The following is a 15,036-nucleotide window of genomic DNA, read 5'->3' as shown; positions in this document are numbered from 1 at the left end:
GATGGTGCCAGACTCTCTCCAGGGGTGCCCAACGCCAGGATAAAGCCATAAACTAAACCACAAATTCCACCTCAACATGAAGAACATTCCATGAAGGTGGCAGAGCCCTGGAACAGCCACACAGGGAGGGTGTGGAGTTTCCCTCACTGAAGACATTCCAAACCCACCCGGACACATTCCCTGTGTCACCTGCTCCAGGTGACGCAGCCTGGGCAGGGGAGCTGGACTGGATGGTCTCCAGAGGGCACTTTCAACACGAACTTTCCTGTGCTCCTGTGAGCTGGTGAGGGCTGGAGGGTGCCCGTGGCTGCCGCAGCATCCCCCTGTGGGATGTACCACCCTGTGCCCTCCCAGTCCCATCCCTCCTTTCCCCGAGCTGGATTTGGCGGGGTCTGGAGCCGCTCCCCGGGGTGCCCTCGGGGGACAGAGGCACTGGACACGGCCGGTGGCGACCGCACAGAGTTTATTGAAACACCTCCAGCACAGCACAGGGATGCTCGGGGCACGGGGGAGTTGTTGTTGTTCTACAGCGTGCAGGGGGTACACAGAGACGGGGGTGGGCGCCCCGGGGGGGCCGCACGCAAGCGCCATGCTGCCGACGGCTCATGCGGGGGGCGGCGGGTTGGAGGGGCACGGCGTGGGGGGCTCAGCTCCGCTCCCCTGTTCCCCAGCTCCTCCGGCTGCCTCCGGGGCCGCGGGGCAGGGGCGCTGGGCAGCACAGGCTGGCAGAGCAGAGAGGGACAGAACAAGGGGTCCCCTACACCACTGCAGCCCCCGGGGGCGGGGGATCCCTGTCCGAGCGCCCCACTGTCCCCGAGAGCAGTCCAAACCGAGGGGCGCTTCCAGTCTCTCCACCGAACCCCCTGGGGTGGCCAGGGAGCCCCAGCCCCGGTTGGCAGGACCGGAGCTCCCTGGGAGCTGCACAAACCTGGGGTCGGGGTGGGATGCAGGGCACACCGGAGGGGAAGGGGGTCCCGCAGTGGCTGTGCGGAGAAGGGCAGAGCGCGGGGCTCACGCCAGCGAGGATGAGGCTGGTCGGCCAGTCCAGGAGATGAAGGCTTCCTCCCTCGGGGCGCAGAGCAGCGCGGGCTCCACCTCCCTGCTGGGCGAGCATCCCGCCGGCTCCTTCCTCGGGGGGGCACCATCCGGCTCCCCCGCGCCCACCCGCGTCCTCCGCCCACCAGTGTCCGTGCGAGAAGCCCCCGGGGTGGGCGCCCGTCCCCTTGCCCGGCCCTGCCCGCCTCCTGCCCCCCTTAACGCCCCACGCTGATGTTGCACGTCTTGCAGCTGGGGTCCTTTTTGGCGTTGGCGGTGGAGAGGCTCATGAGCTGGTGGCCGCTGATCTCCCCCAGCACGCCGAGGCTGAGGTCCACGGGCTCCGTGTATATGACCTCCAGGATGCTGTCCTGGGCATGGCGGTACACCAGCTCGCCCTCCTCCACGCAGCACGTCAGGAACTTGTTGGAGGAAATGTCCAGCTGGGGGAGGCGCTCCCGGCAGAAGAGATCCCCGGAGGAGCCTTTGGGGGCCAGGACCAGCACGACGTAGTGGTAGGCGGTGTACATGCAGTAGAAGTCCGCGAAGTAGAGGTTGGTGTTGGGGTTGAAGAGACGCTGGGCCGGGATTTGGAAGCGGTACCGGCCGTAGGGCGAGTCCTGGGGGGGCTGCCCGGTGTTGAACTCGGTGTTGCAGCTGAAGAAGATCCCGTGCAGCATCCCGCTGGTGGGCGAGCCGTGGCTCCCGCTGTTGTCCTTCAGCGATGGTTTCATCACGTTCCCGCAGTGCATCCTGCCGCGAGGAGGAGGAGGAGGGGCACACAGACAGGCACAGGCAGGGTCAGGGGGTGTGCCCTGAGAGTGGGGGGCGTGGGGAATGGGGCTGGGGGTACCTGACGTGCTGGAAATACTCCTTGTGCTGGTTGCGGTAGAAGACGGAGAAGCGCAGCATGCGGCCGGCGATCAGCTCCGCTTTCTCCTGCAGCTGGGCCAGGTGCTCCTTGGCATAGTCTGGGGGCAGGAACGGGGGCATCAGGGCGTCTCCGTCCCCCTCCGGCAGCCCTTCCCTGCCCGCAGCTCCCCGCACCTCCTGCCTCCCACTCATCAGCTGCCGCTCAAACCGGCCCGGCTTGTGCCAGCTCTCGGCATCGCCCCCGTCCTCCTCCGGGCTCCGGGCTCCCAGCATTGCCTCTGTCCTCCTCCAGGCTCCCAGCATTGCCCCTGTCCTTCCCCAGGCTCCGTGCTCCCAGCATTTCCCCCGTCCTCCCGGCAGTAGCCCCATCTCCCTACTTGCTCGCAGCTCCCAGCATCACCACCGTCCTCTTCCCAGCTCCCGGCTCTCAGTATTGACCCCATTCTCCTCCAAGCTCCCAGCTCCCAGAATCGTGCCTGTCCTCCCTCCCAGCTCCAGGCATTGCGCCCGTCCTCTCTCTCATCTCCTGATTCCCAGCACTGACCCCATCATCCTTCCACCTCTGAGTTCCTGAGATCTCCTCCATCCTCTGCCCTGGCTCCCAACTCCAGGCTTCCATCCCGACCTCCCTCCCGGCTGCCAGCATTGTCCCCTTACTCCCTCTTGGCTTCTGGCTCCCAGCACTGCCCCTATCCTCCTCCCAGCATCACCCCCGTCCTCCCCATCTTCCCCATTCCGAGCTTCCCCCATTTTCCCTCCTTGCTCCTGGTTCCCAGATTTGCTCCCGTTCTCTTTCTGTCTCCCGGGATCGCCCCCGTCCTCCTCCCATCCTCCCGGCTCCCGGATCGCTCTCATCCTCCCTCCCAGCTCCCGGGATCGCCCCCCTCCTCCCTCCCGGCTCCCGGGATCGCCCCCATCCTCCCTCCCGGCTCCCGGATCGCTCTCGTCCTCCCTCCCGGCTCCCGGATCGCCCCCATCCTCCCTCCCACCTCCTGGGATCGCCCCCCTCCTCCCTCCCGGCTCCCGGATCGTCCCCATCCTTCCTCCCAGCTCCTGGGATCGCCCCGATCCTCCCTCCCGGCTCACAGATCGCTCTCATCCTCCCTCCCGGCTCCAGAATCGCCCCCATCCTCCCTCCCAGCCCCTGTCCCGCTCACCCCCGGTGCAGAACTCCACGGTTTCGCTCCAGCCGGACACCAGGTACTCTCCGTCGCTCTGTTTGACGGCCGTTTGCACGGCCACGCTGTACTCGGTGCGGGGGCTCAGGAACCAGTGTCCCCGCACCGTCATGGGCAGCGGCACCGCCTTGGCCACCAGCTTGGTGGGGACATCCTGCGCCAAGGGGTGAGGGTCAGGCGGGAGAGTATCCCACCACCCCAAAATCCCTGCCCTGCATCCCTGCCCCGCGCCGAGAGGTGCTGAAAACCCGCAAATATCCACTTCGGGGCACCGAGACCCCCCAAAACCACCGTGGTGACGCGTCTCCTGCTTCCCCCCAGCTCCATCCCCAAACAGCGATGGGGGCACCGAGTCCCCACGGGGAGGGGGGTGGTCTCGGGGACCCCCGCTCCCGGTGGCATCTCTCGGTGTCAATAGGCCACGGAGCAGCTCCGCAGTGCAGAGCCGTTTCTGTGGCAACGGCGGATGCTGAAGTCGGGAGATAGAGGGGAAAAAAATATCCCACCCCCCACCCCCCCACTCCTTATTATTGGGGAGGAGAGAAAAAAATAATGTTAAACATTAAACAGCATCACCGTGGCAACGGCGCTGCTAAAAACGGCCCGAATTAGTGACTCGCCGCACGGGGAGGGAGAGAGTGGGAGAGGTTTGTGGCTCTGCTCCTCCGCAGGGGCTTGGGGGAGTCCGTCACCCCCCATCCCCATCCCAGTACCTTCCACCAGCCTGTCCAGTGTGGGGAATAACCCAAACCAGCGTGGGAATGGGTTAAAAGCCAGTTCTACTCCTCCCAACCCCATCTCCTCTCCCCGGACGGGGGGTCCCTCATCACGTCACCACCCCCTGGACTCACCCGGTGCTTGAACTTGTTGGAATTCTTGTTCTCCTTCTTGTTGAGGTCGATGAAGTAGTGGGTGACCCTCTCCAGGTCCCCCTTCTCCATGGCCCAGGAGATGCGGAAAGAGTCGCAGGTGATGTTGTTGATCTCGATGTTTTTGGGGGTGGAGAGCAGCTCCATGGCCGGAGGGGCTGAGCTCCTGCGGGCACAGCGCGGGGTTTGGGGGGTGCCCAGCCGAACCCCCCGCCCCCCGAGCTGCCCACGTCGGCAGCTGCCGGGGCCGCTCCCCCCGCGGCGGAGCAGATGGCACCGGGGGGTGGGAAAGCGGCCGGCAGCCAGGAATAGGCAACGCGCAGGCAGGAGCAGGCAGCGGGACGCCGGGGAACAAGCCCGGTCGGGTGCGGGGGCCCGGCCGCTCCCCCGGGTGCCGCGGGGCCCCGGCGCGGTGCCAGAGGGTGTTTCGGGGTTTGCTCAACACCCGGGGTGGGGAAAGAAAAACAAGGGGAGCCGAGGGAGTGCTGGGAGACAGGGGAGGGTTGGACGCGGGCACTGGAAAAGCTGGATCCGCCTTTTGCCCTGGCCGGTGCCTCAGTTTCCCCTTCGCTGTTTTGGGGATGGGGGACACGCGGTGACATCCATGGCACGGGAAAGGGGGTGGTGATGATGCTCCGAGGGGGTTGGAGGGGTGGGTGCCCCCCACCCTGCACCCCGGGTTTGTGCGGGGGCAGCCGCCCCGCTGTACCCAGCGCCCCCTCCCCGCGTGCCCACGGCCACCCACGCCGGGCTCATCCTTGAGTGTCCCTGTCACTCGGCCACCCACGGCCACCCACGGCCACGTGTCCTCCCCCCAGTTCTGCGCAGAGCTGGGGGTCACCCCCAGCCCCACTGAACACCCCGCAGCCCCCCCAAGCCGAGTGTCACCCACCGTTTCCTCCCTGCAAAACCCCCGGGCACGGCAGAAGGTCACCGCGTTGGGGACAAGGTGCCACCTCGCTGCCCCATCCCCGGTGCCCGGCGGTGGCGCAGGAATTCCGCACCGGGATTTTTCCAGCTGGATCGTGTCGCCGTGTCCCCAACACCCTGTGCCCCTCCAAAAGCCCTCAGCAAGCCCCCCATACCCCCCCGTGCCCCCCGGGCATCCCTCAACGGTGCCATTGGGATGTTGTCCCGACGCCACCGGGATTTGGCGGCTGCTCCGGTGTCCCGGTGAGGCCCTTCCTTACCTGGCCGTGTCGGGGGGCTGCCGGGACGCGGTGGGATGCCGGTGGAGCGGCAGGGTGGGAGAAGGGAAGGGGAGGCAGGACAGGGAGCCCCGGCGGGGCTGCTCCAGGAGGGAAGGACGGAGGATGCCGGTGGGATCGCGGTGGTACCCGGGGGTGCCGCGTCGCTGCCTGCGGCTGATGCGACTGGGATCCTCCCAGCCAGCTCGGAAATAGCAAACACCCTCCAGAGGAGGGAGAGAAGAAGAAAAAAAATGGGAAAAATAGATATCCAAGGAGCTGGGAGAAAAGGGGGAGGAAGGAAAAACCTGCCGGTTCTGCCAATGGGATGGAGGGACGCGTGCGGCGTCAGGTGATGGAGGCAGAGTGGGCTGTGGGTGCAGATTGGGGGTGGGTGGTGGGCAGGCTCTGCCTGTACCCCCTCCGTTTTGGGGCCTGGGGGGGTTGTCCCGGCTGTGCCACACCCCCCACATCCCCCAAAAATGCTGGATGAGGTGTGTGGGGATGTTGGTACCCACTCGGGACCCCCGTGGGGATGGGGGTGCAAAACCCGAGTTGGGGGGACTTGCTGTTTTGCACTTAGTGAACACACTTTTGGGGGCGGACACGCTTTTTGGAGAGGGGGGCGAGCACCCCAAAAAACGGACTGTCCCCCCAAATTTCGGAGTCGGGGGTGCCCACACGTGACCCCCCTCCGCGCGGGAGTGCGGGCGGCTGGAGGGCTGTAGAGGACTGTAAGGGGTCTGGCTGCACCCCAGGAAGCCCTGAGGGTGTTAAATGAAGGGTGAGTGACCCCCCAAAAACATCCGCCCTGCGCTGCCTCCCCCCGTGCCAGGTCCCGAGAACCGGGCACTGCCCGCCACAAAGATGGCGCCGCCGCCGTCACACTGGGTCGGGCAACGCCAACCACAAAGATGGCGGCTCATTGGCAAACCCAGCGCGCCCTCAGCAAAGAGGGCGGCAGCGGCGTCGCCTCGGGAAGGGTGCGTCGTGCGCTACGCATGCGCAGTGGGGGGCGGCGAGCCCGTGGCTGCCCGGGCAGGGTAAGGGGCGGCGTGGCGGGGGCAGGGAGTGGATTTTGGGGGGTCGAGGGGGCTCCTGAGGGGTAGGAGGGGAGGATGAGCCCCCCGGGGAGGTGGGAGAGAGTGGGTCCTGTTTGGGGGTGCATGGGGGCGGTGAGAAAGCTGGTGAGGGGGTAATAGTGGGTAATGGGGGGGCTGAGACCCCTGGGGATGGGGGGAGAAGAGATCTGGGAGGTCTGGTGGGGCTGAGGCCCTTAGAGAGTGGGGTTCAGAGGGGTCTGAGGGGTGCGAGGGGGTTCCAGGGGTCTGAGACCTCTGGGGAGGGAGGAACGAGTGGGTTTGGGGGGTCTCAGACCCCTGGGGGGACGGGACGGGACGAGTGGGTCCTGTTTGGGGGTCTTGGGGGGGGATGCAGGTGGGTCCTGGGGGGTGCAGGGAGGAGATGACCCCCCCTGGGGAGGGGGCTACAAGTGGGTCCTGTTTGGGGGTCCTGGGGGGTGCAGGGAGGAGATGACCCCCCCTGGAGAGGGGGCTACAAGTGGGTCCTGTTTGGGGGTCTTGGGGGGGATGCCAGTGGGTCCTGGGGGGTGCAGGGAGGAGATGACCCCCCCCCCCCCTGGAGAGGGGGCTACAAGTGGGTCCTGTTTGGGGGTGGGTGGGTGGGCTGAGCCCTTTGGGGTGGGGGGTCCATTGTTGGGGTGGGGGGTGGGATTGAGCTCTATTTGGGGGTGCAGGACTCCCCCCCTCCCCTTCTTAAAGTGTGTCCTGGGGGGATGCAGGAGGGGGGTCTGATCCCCACTGACTGTGCCCCCTCCCCACAGCATGGCCGAGGGGGGCTCTGGCAGCTCCGGCTCCCCGGGCAGCCTCCGGCCGGGGGGCACGGGGGTCCCGGGGGCACGGGGGGTGCTGGGCAGACGCCCCACTGCCCCTGCCCTCAGCCCGGGCCGCCTGCCCTCCATCCGCTCCCGGGACCTCACCCTGGGGGGAGTCAAGAAGGTGAGTCCCCCCCCCATCTCCACAAATCGGGGTCACCCCATGTCTGACTCCACTGGGGGGTTTTGGGGACCTTTGGGAGGGGTTTTGGGGTGCAGGGAGAGGGTGAGGAGGGACCCCAGGGGGGTTTTGGGGTGCAGGGAGAGGGTGAGGAGGGATCTGGGGGTGTTTGGGGTGCATGGAGGGGGTGAGGAGGGACCCCAGGGGTGTTTTGGGGTGTAGGGAGAGGGTGAGGAGGAACCCCAGGGGGGTTTTGGGGTGCATGGAGGGGGTGAGGAGGGACCTGGGGGGGGGGTTGGGGTGCAGGGAGAGGGTGAGGAGGGATCTGGGGGTGTTTGGGGTGCATGGAGGGGGTGAGGAGGAACCTGGGGGGGTTTGGGGTGCAGGGAGAGGGTGAGGAGGGATCTGGGGGTGTTTGGGGTGCATGGAGGGGGTGAGGAGGGACCCCAGGGGGGTTTTGGGGTGCAGGGAGAGGGTGAGGAGGGACCCCGGGGGAGTTGGGGTACAGGGAGGGAGTGAGGGGGGACCCCAGAGGGGGTTTGGGGTGCAGGGAGGGGAGGGGAGGGGATGGTTTGTGTGGCTTGTGCTGTGATTTGTCCCCTCTGCTCTCACCTGCAGAAAACCTTCACCCCCAACATAATCAGCAGGAAGATCAAGGAGGAGTGAGTGGCCTGGGAAACGTTTTTGGGGGATGTGGGGGTGCATTGGAACGTTGTGGGGGGTACCCATGGGCAAAATGGGGGGCACAAGGGTGGATTGGGGGTCTGGAACATCTTCCTGATTAGAAACTGTGGGAGCTGAGTCTGGGGAGGAAAAGAGTGAGGGGGATCTCATCAATCCATAGAAATCTTTCATCTATCCATGCAGATATCTCAAATATCCATGGAAGTGTCTGATCTGAGAGGGGATCCTCTCAATCCATACAAATATCTGAAATATCTGTAGAAATATGTGATCTGAGAAGGCATCTCATTGATCCATGGAAATACCTCAAATACCCATAGAAATATCTCACTGATCCATAGAAATACCTCACTGATCCATGGAAATACCTCAAATACCCATAGAAATATCTCACTGATCCATGGAAATACCCCAAATATCCATACAAGCACCCCAAATATCCATACAAATATCTCATCTGAGAGGGGATCTCATCAATCCATACAAATATCTCCAAGGAGTCTCAGGATGGTGCCAGACTCTTCCCAGTGGTGCCAGTGGCAGGACAAGGCCATAAACTGAACCACAACAAGCTCCACCTCAACAGGAGGCAGAACTTCTTTCCATGGATGGGGCAGAGCCCTGGAACAGCTGCCCAGGGAGGGTGTGGAGTCTCCCTCTGTGGAGACATTCCAGACCTCCCTGGATGTGTCCCTGTGTGTCACCTGCCCCAGGTGACCCTGCAAGGGCAAGGGAGTTGGACTGGGTGATCTCCAGAGGGCACTTCCATAAAAAATCATGCTCTGGGAGGGGATGTGGAGTGAGGGGCAGGGGTGACATGGCCCCTGCCTGCCCCACAGGCCCCGGGAGGATGTTTCTGTCAAGAAGGAGAAGAAGGAGCGGGAGCGGCAGCGGGATGGGCACGGCCGGGGCCGAGGGCGGCCCGAGGTCATCCAGTCCCACTCCATCTTCGAGCAGGGACCTGCTGAAATGATGAAGAAGAAAGGTAATGGGAGCTGCACCCTCTTTCCTGGGGGGATTGGGGGGTCCCAGCACCTCGGGGTCACCCAGGGCTGCCCCCTCTCCCAGCAGGCTCCTGGGACAAGGCAGTGGACATGTCCGACTTTGGCCCTTCCCACATCATCAACATCAAGAAGGAGAAGAGGGAGACAGACGAGGAGACGAAGCAGATCCTGCGGATGCTGCAGAAGGATGATGTGAGTGGGCACAGCAGGGGTGGCTTTGGTGCCACCAGGCTGGCACTGAGTGTCCCCACTGCTCTTCCCACAGTTCCTGGATGACCCAGGGCTGAAGAATGACATCCGGAACAAGCCGGTGCAGCTCCCGCTGGCCCACTCAGGGTGGCTTTTCAAGGAGGAGGGGACAGAGCAGGAGGATCCTGAGCCACCACTCCCTGAAGCCAAGGAGGAGAAGATGGAGCTGGACCCACCAGCAGTGAAAGGTGGGATGGGGGAAACCCTGGGGGTGGGCTGGGAGTACCCCCCTGTTCTCCCATGCCCACCCACCACCTCTGCAGTGAAAGAGGAGCCGCGTGATGAGGATCCCAAGCTGGCCCAGCCCAAGGGGCCCCCCGGATTCCCACGGGATGTGCCAGTGGCAGAGCTGCTGCAGAGGCTGAGCCTGCAGGCCGAGGAGGAGCTGCTGTTCCTGCAGCTGCCTGACACCCTGCCAGGGCAGCCCCCCACCCACGACTCCAAACCCATCAAATCCGAGCTGCACAACGAGGACGGGCAGGTGGTGGTGGTGAAGCAGGAGAAGAGCCAGGTGAGGAGGGTTGGGATGGGGGTGTCATCCCCCCCCCATCCCATGGTGTCATCCCCCCATCCCGTGGTGTCATCCCCCCATCCCGTGGTGACATCCCCCCCATCCCATAGTGACATCCCCCCCATCCCATGGTGACATCCCCCCCATCCCGTGGTGACATCCCCCCCATCCCATGGTGTCATCTCCTCCAATTCCCTGGTGTCATCCCCCATCCCAGGGTCCTGTTCTCCATCCCATGGTGTCCTTTCCCCCCCATCCCATGGTGACATCCCCCCCATCCCATGGTGATATCCCCCATCCCATGGTGTCATTCCCGCTCATCCCACGCTGTCCTTTCCCGTGGTGCCCACGGCAGGAGGCGAAGCAGGCAGAGAACACCTGCACCTTGGCCGACCTCCCCGAGGGGCAGGTGGGGAAGCTGCTCATCCGAAAGTCAGGGAAGGTGCAGCTGGTGCTGGGCAAGGTGACCCTGGACGTGACCATGGGCACCCCCTGCTCCTTCCTACAGGTATGGGGGGACCCAGTTTGGGGGGGCTGCACCCCAGGATAACCCTGGGGAGGGGGTCGTTCTGGCTCTCCCTCTGACAGCAGTGGGAGGGTCCTGCTGGTCCTCTCTGGAGATGCCTCCAGACTGAGTCCCCCACAGCAAGGACCCCCACCCTGGGATTCCCTTGGGATTGGGCTGCTCAGGGGTGTTCATCCCCTCTGGAACAGGAGCTGGTGTCTGTCGGCATCGGGGACAACCGGACGGGTGAGATGATCGTCCTGGGCCATGTGAGGCACAAGCTGGTGTGTTCCCCAGATTTTGAGGCTCTCCTGGAGCACAGGCACCGGTAGCTGAGGGGGTCCCGGACCCCCAGCCTGTGGGGACAGTCCCTGCACACCCTCAGCCCCCCTAGATGTGCCTTTGGGATGTGGGGAGAGGTCATGGGGGCCCAGGGCTGGCTCTGACCTCCTCCCAGCCCTGCAGGGGTCCCTCAAACCTGCTGCTTCCCCCCTGTGCCAAACGGGGGTTCCTGGGTGTGTGGGACCATGGGGTGTCCCCACCCAGCTCTCCAGGAGCTGTGGATGTGCTGGTGGGAGCAGGACACTTGTCTGGGGGGAGGATCGTGGAATAAAATGTCTTTTCCCCTGTGTGGGGTTGCTCTGGCTTGTTCTGTCACTTCTGCTGGGCAGGGGGGTGGGACCACCCTGCTCACACCCCATCCCCTTTTATTTACCCTCCTAATTCCATATTACCCCTCCCCATCCCATCTGTTTTACCTCCACCCCACTCAATCCCATTTTACCCCATCCATCCCATCCCATCTATCCCACCTCCCCATTACTTATGACCCCTCCCCATCCCATCCATTTTACCCCCACCCCACTCCATCCTATTTTATCCCATCCCATTTTATTTACCCTCCCAATTCCATATAACCCATCCCATCCCATCCCATTTTATTTACTCTCCCAATTCCATATTACCCATCCCATCCCATCCCATTTTATTTACTCTCCCAATTCCATATTACCCATCCCATCCCATCCCATTTTATTTACTCTCCCAATTCCATATTACCCATCCCATCCCATCCCATTTTATTTACTCTCCCAATTCCATATTACCCATCCCATCCCATCCCATCCCATTTTATTTACTCTCCCAATTCCATATTACCAATCCCATCCACTTTACTCCCATCCCATCCCATCCCATTTTATTTACTCTCCCAATTCCATATTACCAATCCCATCCACTTTACTCCCATCCCATCCACTTTACTCCCATCCCATCCACTTTACTCCCATCCCATCCCATCCCATCCCATCCCATCCCACCCCATCCCACCCCACCCCATCCCATCCCACCCCATCCCTCCCTCCCTGGCCCCGCCCACCCCCTCTCCGGCCCCGCCCACTCCACTCTCGGCCACGCCCTCTCTTAACGAGCCGCCCAATCAGCGGCTCGTCCGCTCGGTGGGCGTGGCCACTTTTGCGCGCGCCAGCGGTGGCGGCGCGTGCCGAGCTGGGAAGGAGCCGCCGCTCGACGGGAGGGCCCCGGGCCCGGCCTGGCTCAGATCGGTCCGGCTCGGCTCGGCTTGGTCCAGCTCGGTTCTGTCCGCCCATGGACCCGCTGCGCCCCCCCGGCCTCCCCGCGGCCCGTCCCGGCCCCACCGCCCCCGGCAGAGCGCGGGGGCTCCGCGGCATCTCGGCCTTCGCTCCGCGCCTGCCGCCGCCCAGCCCCGGCCCCGCCGAGCCCCCGCCGCTGCCGGAGATGTTCCGAGCGCTGGGCTTGGGCGAGCGGCCCCTCGGTAAGTGGCGGGGATGGGGGGTGGCTGGAGGGGTTTGGGGGCTGCGCCTTCCTCAGCTCGCCCGTCCCGCAGGTGGGAAGGCTGAGCCTCAGCCCGCCGGTCCCGCACGTGGGAAGGTTTTGGCTCAGCCCGCCCGTCCCGCACGTGGGAAGGCTCTGGGTCAGCCCGGCCCGGCACGGGAGGAGGAGGACAAGGACCAGGACAAAGAGGAGGGGGCAACGCTGGCAGCGCCTCTCACGCGCGGGCAGTGAGTCCCCCTGGCACCCCAACCCCCTAAAACCTCAGTGCTGGCCCTCCCTTGTGTCACCCCGGTCCTGCTCCATCCCCCTGTCCCCCTCCATCTTCACTATCCCCCTTCTACCTTCCAGCCCCACCATCCCCTCTGTCCCTTCTCTCCCTCCATTCCCTTATCCCCTCCATCTCTCCTATCCTCTTACTCCCCTATTTTCCTGTCTTCCCCATCCCTTCTATCTCCTTATTGCTTTATCCCCCCCATCCCCTCTATCCCCCCTATTCCCTATGCCCTTTATTCCTTCTGTTCTTCCATCCTCTCTATCCCTGATAACCCCCCTATTCCCTGACCTCCCTATCCCCCCTTATTCCCCTACCCCTCCTTTTCCCTACCCGCTTTATTCCCTCTACATCCCCCTGTTCCCCCCTATCCCTGAACCCTCCCTGGTGACAGGGGTCAGGGGACCCTCTGCCAGTGACCCCACACCGGTGCCACCCCCCTCCTGCCCCACTCCCTCCGTGCTGGGGCCACCTTGGTGTCTTGTCCCCAAAACTGGCTGTTTGGAGCCCCCCACCAAGGGTGGCCTGGAGCAGGGGGGATTTCAGGGGGCACCAGGACACCCCCCCCAGCATGCCAGGGCTCACCCCTGCCCACCCTGGGCTTGCAGGATCCTGTGGCAACGCCTGCAGGACACGCTGCCCACCCACCCTGGACAAGCCGCTGCTGTGCCCACCCCAAGCCCACCCAGCCCCCTACCCACCCCAGAGAGCCCACCAGCTGCTGCCAAGCCGTGAGTGACACCCCCAGCCCCAAGTTTTGGGGGGTCCAGGTGCTGCTGGGTCACTGCTGACCTCGTGTCCCTGCCAGGACCCCAGGGACGAAGCCGGTGGTGAAGGGAACTCCCGTGCCCCTGGGGGTGAACTTGGTGAAGATCCACTGCCAGAACAAAGCTGTCTACCAGTACCACGTTACCTTCAGGTATTGGGGTGTTGATGGGGGGCCCCCACAGCCCCTCGAGGGTCTCCCACAGCCCCTGGGAAACAAGGTGTCCCCAGGCAGAGCCCTCCTGCTGTCCTGAGTGCCACCAGATGGAGTGGCCGGCGCAGCAAAGCAAAGGGCTCCATTTTTATCTCCTCTGGGAGGATTTTGGGAGGGCTGAGTGGGATCTGGGAAGGGGGAGGGGGCAGGGGATGGAGAAAAGCCCCTGTGTGCCCCCAGCCCCGAGGTGGAGTGCAGGAGCACCCGCTTTGCCATGCTGAAGGAGCACCGAGCCGTGACCGGGGACGTGTTGGCCTTCGATGGCTCCATCCTCTTCCTGCCCATCCAGATTCCCAAGGTAAGGCAGGGCTTGTCTTAGCACAGGTGCCCCCTCTCCGGGCACCCAGCCCATGTTTTGGGTGGGAGAATCCCTCCCTCTCGTCCCACAGCACAGTGTGAAGGTTCAGAGGAAGAGTGATGGGCAGGAGATTTCCATCACCATCCAGATGACCAAGGTCCTGGAGCCCAGCTCGGATCTGTGCATCCCCTTTTACAACGTGGTTTTCCGGAGGTGAGAGACCAAGGAGAAGCTCCCCAAGCTCCAGAGAGGAGTCCCTCCTCCTTCTCCTCCCTGCCAAGCCTGATCCAGTCCTACTCTTCCTGCTTTTCCTTCCTTAGGGTGATGAAAATCCTAAATATGAGCCTGGTTGGGAGACATTTCTTTGAGCCTGCCCATGCCACCGTCTTACTGAAACATGGGTGGGTGCCAGGGGACATCCCTGTTTCCCTGGAAACTGGGAAGTTTTCCCAGGTCAGCACTGACTGGCCTGACCTCAGAATGGCTGTTTTCCGAAGCTGGGAGCCAGCTGGGAAACAGATGCCTGTGTGTGTTGGGTGTTCCTTGGCTCCTGGGGTGGCTCTGGGTTAACCCAGGCACTGTTGGACATCTTTCCCTTTGGACACAGCCTCCAAATTTGGCCAGGATACGCTGTCAGCATCCAGAAGAAGGACGGTGGGCTCTTCCTCATGGTGGATTCCATCCACAAAATCATCCGCAGCAAATCTGTCCTGCTTCTGATGTAAGAAAAGTGGGGGGAAAAAAAATCCCAGGAGGTTTTGGGGATCAGGAGGGTCTTCCAACAGCAGCGTGCGTGGAGCTGTAAAAGGGAAAAAAAAATCATGTTTTATTTGTGGGATGGCCTGGACTGGGAGCGTTCTCTCCTCCTTCCACAGGAAAACAATCCACTCCCAGAGCCAGGTGACATTCCAGGACCAGTGCATCAAGGAGCTGGTGGGAAGTGTGGTCATCACCCACTACAACAACCACACCTACCGGGTGGATGACATCGCCTGGGACACGACCCCCAAGGACACTTTCACCCGGGCCAGTGGGGAGAAAATCACCTTTGTGGAGTACTACAGGTACTGCCTGATGGATTATCCCTTGGGAATGGGAAGGGCTTGTTGCCTGATCCGAGCTGAGTGAGCAGGAGCAGGAAGGGTCTCACCTGGTGCCATGTCCCTGCCCACAGCAGGGAAAAAGACCTTTTAAGGTCTTTTCCAACCCAAGCCATTTCAGGATTCCATGATTGTGCTGGATTTTTTCCAGACGAACCTACGGGATCACCATCAGTGATCTGAACCAGCCGCTCCTCATCCACAGGCCCAAAGAAAAACAGACAGCAGAGCAGAAGGTGAGTCAGGAACAGAGAAAGGAACATCCAGGATCTGTCCTGGGCTCCTGGGGAGAGCAGGGACTCCCAGCCCCTGGAATGCTGATGGTGCCTCTCCCCACTGCAGCATCACGTGGACATGGTGATGCTGGTGCCAGAGCTCTGCTTCCTGACAGGGCTCTCCAGCCTGCAGAGGAACAGACAGACAGTGAAGGTCAGAGCCCGTTCCATCCGGTGATTCCTGCTTTTCC

At 63.1% G+C, this 15,036-nt stretch overlaps 3 protein-coding genes across 4 annotated transcripts in view; 2 read left to right on the top strand and 1 right to left on the bottom strand.

Annotated features, from left to right (window-relative positions):
* Positions 1–1,155: 1,155 nt before the first annotated feature.
* Positions 1,156–5,488, bottom strand: PHYHIP (phytanoyl-CoA 2-hydroxylase interacting protein). The gene is made up of 5 exons (XM_071579177.1): positions 5,146–5,488; positions 3,938–4,121; positions 3,066–3,240; positions 1,889–2,006; positions 1,156–1,788 (listed from the first exon to the last, which is right to left on the bottom strand). Exons 2-5 carry the CDS (start codon positions 4,100–4,102, stop codon positions 1,254–1,256), a joined length of 993 nt encoding a protein of 330 aa, XP_071435278.1. The 5' UTR covers positions 4,103–4,121; positions 5,146–5,488; the 3' UTR covers positions 1,156–1,253.
* A 528-nt stretch (positions 5,489–6,016) lies between these two features.
* On the top strand, positions 6,017–10,741 carry POLR3D (RNA polymerase III subunit D). Of its 2 annotated transcripts, none has more exons than XM_071579176.1 (9): positions 6,017–6,185; positions 6,986–7,160; positions 7,776–7,819; positions 8,681–8,826; positions 8,913–9,037; positions 9,111–9,282; positions 9,358–9,605; positions 9,961–10,113; positions 10,320–10,741. In XM_071579176.1, exons 2-9 carry the CDS (start codon positions 6,987–6,989, stop codon positions 10,440–10,442), a joined length of 1,185 nt encoding a protein of 394 aa, XP_071435277.1. In that variant the 5' UTR covers positions 6,017–6,185; position 6,986; the 3' UTR covers positions 10,443–10,741. The 2 variants fall into 2 exon arrangements, with proteins under 2 accessions (XP_071435277.1, XP_071435276.1); XM_071579175.1 differs by having other exon boundaries at positions 6,113–6,185; positions 8,910–9,037.
* A 974-nt stretch (positions 10,742–11,715) lies between these two features.
* Positions 11,716–15,036, top strand: part of PIWIL2 (piwi like RNA-mediated gene silencing 2) — a 15,512-nt gene continuing 12,191 nt past the window's right edge. Inside the window, exons 1-11 of the mRNA XM_071578962.1 lie at positions 11,716–11,934; positions 12,055–12,149; positions 12,802–12,924; positions 13,002–13,112; positions 13,353–13,475; positions 13,567–13,683; positions 13,791–13,871; positions 14,078–14,191; positions 14,346–14,534; positions 14,722–14,806; positions 14,913–14,999. Of these exons, the coding sequence (XP_071435063.1) occupies positions 11,716–11,934; positions 12,055–12,149; positions 12,802–12,924; positions 13,002–13,112; positions 13,353–13,475; positions 13,567–13,683; positions 13,791–13,871; positions 14,078–14,191; positions 14,346–14,534; positions 14,722–14,806; positions 14,913–14,999 (1,344 nt within the window). The remainder of the gene's footprint in view (positions 11,935–12,054; positions 12,150–12,801; positions 12,925–13,001; positions 13,113–13,352; positions 13,476–13,566; positions 13,684–13,790; positions 13,872–14,077; positions 14,192–14,345; positions 14,535–14,721; positions 14,807–14,912; positions 15,000–15,036) is intronic.

This window comes from Pithys albifrons, chromosome 29, assembly GCF_047495875.1.
Source record: "Pithys albifrons albifrons isolate INPA30051 chromosome 29, PitAlb_v1, whole genome shotgun sequence".
NCBI lineage: Eukaryota > Metazoa > Chordata > Aves > Passeriformes > Thamnophilidae > Pithys > Pithys albifrons.
This window is presented reverse-complemented; position numbering and strand designations above follow the sequence as displayed.

Coding starts and splice junctions, on each gene's coding strand:
- PHYHIP (XM_071579177.1), bottom strand. CDS start 4,102: ATGGAGCTGCTCTCCACCCCCAAAAACATCGAGATCAACAACATCACC. Junction 3,241..3,937: donor CCAACAAGTTCAAGCACCGG/GTGAGTCCAGGG, acceptor CCCTTGGCGCAG/GATGTCCCCACCAAGCTGGT. Junction 2,007..3,065: donor CGTGGAGTTCTGCACCGGGG/GTGAGCGGGACA, acceptor TCCTGCCCCCAG/ACTATGCCAAGGAGCACCTG.
- POLR3D (XM_071579175.1), top strand. CDS start 6,987: ATGGCCGAGGGGGGCTCTGGCAGCTCCGGCTCCCCGGGCAGCCTCCGG. Junction 9,038..9,110: donor GGATGCTGCAGAAGGATGAT/GTGAGTGGGCAC, acceptor CTCTTCCCACAG/TTCCTGGATGACCCAGGGCT. Junction 9,283..9,357: donor GGACCCACCAGCAGTGAAAG/GTGGGATGGGGG, acceptor CCACCTCTGCAG/TGAAAGAGGAGCCGCGTGAT.